General features: G+C 37.3%; 1 protein-coding gene across 1 annotated transcript; it reads right to left on the reverse strand.

Moving 5' to 3' along the window:
• Nucleotides 1–2,815: 2,815 nt before the first annotated feature.
• Nucleotides 2,816–6,813, reverse strand: LOC149181794 (actin-7-like). Its single transcript, XM_089418393.1, has 4 exons — nucleotides 6,718–6,813; nucleotides 5,036–5,429; nucleotides 4,193–4,806; nucleotides 2,816–3,057 (listed from the first exon to the last, which is right to left on the reverse strand). The coding sequence occupies exons 1-4, from the start codon at nucleotides 6,775–6,777 to the stop codon at nucleotides 2,992–2,994; spliced, it is 1,134 nt and encodes a 377-aa protein (XP_089274519.1). The 5' UTR covers nucleotides 6,778–6,813; the 3' UTR covers nucleotides 2,816–2,991.
• Between the last annotated feature and the right edge of the window lie 1,131 nt (nucleotides 6,814–7,944).

Genomic DNA, 7,944 nt, shown 5'->3' on the forward strand with positions numbered 1-7,944 from the left:
AGCAGAATATGTTGCTGCTGCATCTTGTTGCACCCAACTCCTTTGGATGATGCAGAATTTGCAGGATTATCAAATCACTTGTACTCCTCCAATCCCTATCTTATGTGACAACACAAGTGCAATCAGCATCTCAAAGAATCCGGTTATGCATTCAAAAACCAAGCACATACCAATCAAGTACCATTTTCTCCGGGAACAAGTACTTGAACAGAAGGTCAAGTTGGAGTATGTTCCTTCTAAGGAACAAGTTGCTGATATTTTCACCAAACCGTTGCCCAGGGACACTTTTGAATACCTCAGGCAAAAGCTGGGGGTTGTTGATGCATCATCTTACTGTTGATCATCTTCCTATTGGTGGTATAGGCTCAGGGGGAGCACATAATGCATTGTTGGCATTATGGAGAAGGAGATCTTGGAAATAGCTGCAATATGTCTCTATCTCCTTCATGATGGATTTCTGGTTACAGATCTGGAGATACATGAGCATAGGGGGAGCATACCCTTTGCCCTTGATGTCAAAGGGGGAGAATGAAGCTGAAGATTATGTGGTTGCCATCAAGTCCAAAGGGGGAGATTGTTGGCATTATGATTCAGGTGTTGTCCTTGATGGCAAACCCATTCAGGTGATAAATCAAGAAGGACACAGGAAATATGTTCAGCAAGTGCGTCCCCGCAGGTATACCATACAGAACCCGCGTCCAGGGACGCAGGCCAGCCGTTCAGGAGGTGCGTCCGCCCAGTGCACACATTTCAAGGCAGAGAAAAGCACGTGGAGGTTTCTTGTGTGGTATCTAGCCGACGGTTTTGTGTTTCTATGGTGTCGGCTCGTGGTTTTGTTCCATGTTTTGGGGAGAAGCTTGCCTATATAAAGCAAAGGAGTTCATTTGGATTATGCATCATCTTGGTTGAATATCTTTTGGTGAGATCTAGTCCAGATCTATGAAGGCGAATCTTCTAATGGACTGTGATCTCTATGGCGCATGATCAGATCTGTGGATCTGAGTGTTTGGGTTGGTTCTGAAGTCCTCATATCTTTTATATCTGAAGGGACGCAGGTTCAGTGAAGGGAAAGTGCGCCGGGACGCAGTACAGTAAAGGCTCAGGTGCGTCTCTGAGGCAAAGGACGCGGCGCGACTGTGTTATTGGGTGCGTCTCTGAAGCAAAAGACGCGGCGCGATAGTGTTTCTGGGTGCGCCGGTCGCAGCAAAGCATAGAGGAACAGTGCGTCGGCACGCAGAACAGTGGAAGGTAGACTGCGTCCAGTCGCAGGTCACAGAAAGAAAATATGCGTCCCTGTCTTAAGATGATCTGTTGACTGTATATTTCTGTTCATAAGGTGTTCTGGGTTATTTCTGTAATTACTGATCTGATATCTGTAGTGGACTGTATCTGTTGTATACTTGTTGATCATTTGATTCTTCATGAAAAGAAGTAGGGGGTTGTAGCTCCCTTCCAGGAGAGACTGGAAAACGAGAGAGAGTTGTAGCTCTCTGCAGGTTGCAGCCTGCGTGCTGGTAAAGGACTGCACCAGTACAAAATCATTGTAAAAAGAATTTCTTGAAAGAAGATAGAGACATATTGCAGCAGGTGGTTTTCTCCCGCATTGGGTTTCCACCTTACATCTTGTGTTCTTTGGTGTGACTGTCTATTTGCTTTATTCATGCTCATTATTTTATGGTACTGATATGCAAGAATAATTCAAAAGATCAAATAAGGAAGATTTGGTAAATTGCTTGATAATACTGATTCACCCCCCCTCTCAGTATTATTTCCAACACATTGGAGAGGAAATTTATGCATAAGAGATTTCATTATGTTTTGTTTAAGTCACCTACAGGGCATATAATAGTTGGTGAATGGGTGCACTGTTAAGGCACTCCTTATGTGATGGTGGGTTTAAAACCTCTACCCACTACTTAGTCTTCGCACACACACACACATTTAAAATCTTTGCATTGACAGTTATATAGATTTTATATGTTTATTGTTTAAAGAGTTATCCTTCATGTGTTATGTGAAGTTTGTAGATTTTTGCAAAATGTAACAAAGCTAAAATATCATTTTTTTTGTTTGCTAAGTTATGTGAGTCCAGAGATGATTCACATACCTAATTTGTGGTTTGAGTAGCTGCAACCTAGGGGTATCGAAGCTGCCAAAAGCCCTCGGGGATCCAACCCAGCCTGGGTTGCACTAGCGCTTATCATGGTTGGATTTTTTCCCACGAAATTTTGAACGAGTGACCTTCACATCACGGAATGCCTAAACATAACACCGTGTCACTGTCTACTCTATGCCTTGTGGACGTAAAGCTAAAATATAATTTTGAACTCATTACATATATTACAAATATATATATATATATATAATTTTCCCTAAAATGTATTTTATTTAATTTAAGTGTTTTTTTAATGAAAAATGATAAAAATTATAAATAATATATTATATTATTTCCATGATTTCTAAACACCTTTATAATTTCATATGAAATATGAATATATAACAATGAAATATGAACCACACTGTTGGTTCACGCGTCGACAAATGTATTTTGATGTGATTATCACCGAAAACTTATCTCAAAAAACTTGATATAAATCACAAAAGCCTCAATTCAGTAATAATTATCATCTTGATTATATATTAGAAAATATAGATGTATACATGTGTTACTAATACAAGCATTTATATGTTTGTTATGGAACCAAAAAATCCTTACCATGAGACATTGTAAGTCTATTCAAACAACCATGCACACTTTAAGAGATTTAAAAAACATTGTAATATTTATTCAATTTTTGTTTTATAAGCATCCCAAAGCAATGACAAATAGACAAATCTATTTCCTTTTTACATAATGGCCAGAACATACATTATAATGGAATACAAACAAACATAAATTGTAATTTATTTTTGTATGTAGTTAAAACTGAATCCAAAATCAACAAAGTTCAGGAAACAATGAACTCTCTCTGGTAGGAAGTACAGAATGGACTAAAAGCATTTCCTGTAAACAATTGAAGAGCCACATTCGTCGTATTCTGCTCGTGTTACCCACAACTGCACAAGCCAACAATGCAATTAGTCACAAGTGTGTGCGCTAATTTTTAATGAATCGATTAACCAAATAATTAGATTGATGTTATTTGATATTAGAATCTTATTATTAGTTAATGTAAACAACAAAAACTATAGTTCCACAACCAGCGATAGTTCCATAGCCAGCGATATCCTGAAGTAGAGTAGGGTATTGCTCTTTGGATGAAATTACTAAGGTCAAGCAGGCAGCTCATAGGTTGCACTTTTACCTTAGACTAGATCCACTTTTCTTAAATTAATAAAATCAAGACATACTTCCACCTAAAGGCACGACCAGTTTGTGATTAAATTTAAACCATTGACCAAGGTTTTATCATCAGTTTGGACTTCAATCTTACATATTTTTATTAAATTCAAATTATCAGTTTGGACTTCAATCTTACAATTTTTTATTATATGCTTATCACTCAATAAATTATGACAGAGTCGGTCAGGTCATTTAGGCACCAACCCTTTACCATGCATAGGTAAGACCTTTTGGGACCAACTTGATAAGGTCTGTCTAGGACCTGGCTTATAAGGCTCCCTTCTAGGACGGAGCTCTACTTAGAGCTGACCTCTTATGACTGGGGCTCTACTTAGATAAGACATTTTATTTGGCGAAGGGTATTTTACCTTTGGAAAGCTCAGGGAAGACCTTTCAGGGCCAGACTGCCAGTGCGGTATAGTCGTTTTAGGATTGAAGTTTTGCTTAGATAATATTTTCAGGAGTTTTCTGAGATTCAAAGAGATGAGGTTTAGTGCACATTCTCGGTGATTTTAGCAGAATAACTACAAGTTAGACAATAAAAGAAATTCTGTGCTTTGTGATTAGCCCATCAGTTATGTTTCTTGGAGAATAAAAAATTGTGTTGAGAAATTTCATCCCTATCGGAAACAATACCTGGGAGGTATTTTCAGGTCTCAGCACAATAACATACTTCATTATAAGAATTAAGCAACTGATGAAAATCATTTTTTGCAATTAAATAAGGCCCATTTGCTAGAGTTTCATGATGCAAGATTCCAATCATTTCAACCTTAGGTTATATTTGAAGTGTTGAATTGTGTCTGATATGATATTTCTGATTTCAAGAAGATGGTGGGGGAGGACTACCTGTTGGAATGTGCTGAGAGAAGCCAAAGTGGAGCCTCCAATCCAGACACTGTATTTTCTCTCCGGAGGAGCAACCACCTTGATCTTTATGCCATCTGAAGCAAGAGCTGAGATCTCTTTGTTCAAACGATCAGCAATGCCTGGAAACATAGTGGATCCCCCACTCAAAACTATGTTTCCACACAAGTCCTTTTGGATATTCTCATCACATTTCATAATAGAGCTGTAAGTAGTTTCATGTATCCCTGGAGCTTCTATTCCAATGTGGGTAGGCTGGAACAAAACCTCTGGACACCTAAATCTTTCAGAGCCAATTGTAATCACTTGCCCATCTGGAAGCTCATAATTATTTTCCAATGCTGTAGAGGTCTTTGCCAGTTCCATGTCCTTTTCATAATCCACTGCAACATATCCCAAATTTTCCTTTATGTCTCGAACAATTTCTTGTTCTGCTGTTGTGGTGAAAGAGTAGCCTTTCTCTGTTAGCATCTTGCATAGTGCATTAGTTATGTCTCTACCTGCAAGGTCTACTCTATTGATTGCATTCGAGAGGGCATTGCCTTCATAGATGGGAACAACATAAGTGACACCATCTCCAGAATCGAGAACAATACCTGAACAGAATTTGGGATTTGAAAATATAAATATATTGTTTAAAATATGTATCCAGTATAACATCTTTTAAGCTCATCAATCTCATACCATTCACCAGAACAAATAAATTTAGTTTAGAAAAAATAAAACTTTTTAAATGATTCAAATGTGAAGATTTCAAAGAAGTTTATTACAGAGGTACTTTAATATTCAAAGGATTAGGAGGAAATAGTATTAGAGGCTGCAAACCTGTAGTTCTTCCACTGGCATAAAGAGAAAGCACAGCTTCAATAGCAATATACATGGCAGGAGTGCTAAAGCTCTCAAACATGATTTCTGTCATCCTCTCTCTGTTTGCCTTTGGATTCAGAGGAGACTCTGTAAGCAAAACTGGCTGATCCTCCGAGGCAACATGAAGCTCGTTGTTGAACATGTGCTGCCAGATTTTCTCCATGTCATCCCAGTTGTCAATGATTCCGTGCTCGAGTGGATATGTCAAGGTCAGAATATCCCTCTTGCACAGTGCTTCGTCACCAACATATGCATCCTTCTGTCCCATGCCAACCATGACACCAGTGTGCCTCGGAAAACCCACCAGACTAGGGAAAACTGCCCTCGGAGATTCATCCCCTGCAAATCCAGCCTTCAAAAACCAAACCATTACCAACTTAGTACCGCCAGAACGGATTTTTCTTGAATACATCATATAGTTATACTGTCTAATTCTTGTAAAATGGACTCAGCACCCTGCACTCTGGATTTTTTTTAAACCGACTGTATAGAATACACAACTTAAATTTCTAATTTTAACAAACATCTATTAGATTCCACATAAAACTGACCATTAATAGATTCCATATTAGATTCCACATAAAACTGACCATTAATATACTTGAAAAAAAACTAAAACTTGGAAAAGTTAAACTAAGGTATGCATAAGCAAGCCAAGGTATAATCCACTCTTACATAAACAATAACCCAATCTTAGCTGAAAACTAGATCAGATAAGATGCATTTTTCAAACAGGCTAAGGTATGCATAAGCAAGCCAAGGCATAACCCTCTCTTACATAAACAATAACCCAATCTTAGCTGAAAACTAGATCAGATAAGATGCATTTTTCAAACAAGAAATTTCAGGAACACTGGAAAATTAGTAGGCTCTGCTCGTTTGACCTTGGCAACCAGAACTAATCTATATTTGTCTTAAATGTATTATTCACTTTACAAATTGCTTGGTTGATAAAATTCTCTGTAGATAATAAATATCAAAAAAATCTTGTTGGTCAGTGCAATCGGGTGTCCAGTTCTTCTTTTCTTATGGCCAACCCTTTTGACCCCTGGAAAATAATGAGGCATGCCTGGTATTAAAACGCCTAATCTAGCTTTGTTAACATCAAACCACTAACCATTTTGTTTAAGAAAATAGATTCCACCGTATCTATTTTGGTTGGAGTGGACGTTTCAAGTTTACAACAAAACTCAAAAAGTAGATTCAGAAATTAATTATTGGAGTTCAGACATGATTCACCGTATCTATTTTTGAGTAGACGTTTCAAATCTACAACAAAACAAAAATAAATACCATAGAATCCTATCCGAACTCCAATAACCAAAATAGCCACCACAAAAATCTTAAAACGATCATTGCTTTAAGAAACTTTATTAATACCTTTTATTTTATATAGTGAAACCATCATGATTGGTTGGTAAGATATTTATCCTTAAGCCCTGAAGTTCTAAGGTCGTCAAAAAAATCTTACTAAGGTCGTAAGAAAAAATCTTACCGCTTGTGGGTAAACGCATTTATTTTTCAAGGGCGAGGTCCCAAGAACAAACCTCGTGGCCGGTGTTCAAAGTTACCTAACATATGAAACAAAACCAGTTACCTCTAAACAAAATCTGATTACCTATGTGGGTGCTTATGCATACCTTGATTGTCCCAGATCCATTGTCACATACAACTGCCTGGACTGGTTCTCCATCCTCCATGACTATAAGGTTATAGATAGTTTACAGCAAGATGCTGCCAACAAAAAAACAAAATGTCTAAAAATATACCCAATACAGATATTATTATAAAAAATTAAAAGCTGTGGTCAAGTTTTACTAGTATAATTAATTGAGGATGGAGGATGGGTCTGGTTAGCCAGGCTATCTAGTATTAAATTTTACCCAGGGTTGTTGTGACTTGTGCTAAGGGAGGAGATATGTTAAAAAATCCAGTCAGCTAAAGGGGAGTGTCGGCCAGACCCAATACGATTCCTATCTCTAGTGACTTTAATGACTTAGATGCCTATGACTTAGATGCCCCTGAAAAATCACAAACAATTTAAAAAAATAAAAGAAAAACAAGACTACTCAAACTTTGATCTGATTGCGCATACAGACTCAAGACTCAATTCAGAAAACAGAGTTTTATCACTTCAAAAAATATGCTTCTGATCGGTAATGTCTGCATATATAGACTGTGTAAACAGAAATTTATCACTTCAAAATATAAGCTTCTGATTGGTAATGTCTGCATATATAGACTGTGTATTCATGCCTGCTATCACCTGGATAAGCATCAGTCTTAAAAAGAGAACACGCTGCCAAAAGAGAACACGCTGCCAAAAGAGAGCACTGAGTAACCGAAATCTAAAGTTGACCGGCATCTTTTGAAGAAGTTGGGTATCTTTTCAGGCCCATCAGAGGGAATTCGCCCCGCTCCCCCTCCCGAATTTATCTGAATCCGTTTCATATCATCGCAGAGACTTTAAAAAAATAAATGAAATGAAAAGTAGATGCTGTTGTATGTGGTTTATTCGTTGTGCCCAGAATAAAAATCCATCACCTCTGGATGCTGTTGTATGTGGTTTATTCGTTGTGGCCACAATAAAAATCCATCACCTCTGTTTGAAGGCAGCTCCAAATTAGCTTAGTTTCTGTTTTCAATTATAAAATGTTAAAAGTGGTTTTTGCCATATTTCTAGTATATTTGATTTATGCATTGCTGAATATATTCTTGGAATTGCAGTGGCAGTAGCTGGTTTTAATCTTCAGTAATTCACTATAATAATAAAAAATCATAAAATATTAAAACAGGCTGAATTTAAATTAGATGGTGATCAGCCCAACCCAAAAAAATAAGATTCTTCCTTTTTTTTTAAAAGAAGT

This window comes from Pinus tabuliformis, chromosome 3_2 (assembly GCF_031772625.1).
Source record: "Pinus tabuliformis cultivar Carrire ecotype Pingquan chromosome 3_2, CPIR1, whole genome shotgun sequence".
Taxonomy (NCBI): domain Eukaryota; kingdom Viridiplantae; phylum Streptophyta; class Pinopsida; order Pinales; family Pinaceae; genus Pinus; species Pinus tabuliformis.

Excerpts from the sequence above, each read along its gene's own strand:
- LOC149181794 (XM_089418393.1), bottom strand. The coding sequence starts at position 6,777 with ATGGAGGATGGAGAACCAGTCCAGGCAGTTGTATGTGACAATGGATCT. Across the intron at positions 5,430-6,717 it reads ATGGATCTGGGACAATCAAG|GCTGGATTTGCAGGGGATGA; the intron begins GTATGCATAAGC and ends TGGTTTTTGAAG. Across the intron at positions 4,807-5,035 it reads TGCCAGTGGAAGAACTACAG|GTATTGTTCTCGATTCTGGA; the intron begins GTTTGCAGCCTC and ends AATTCTGTTCAG.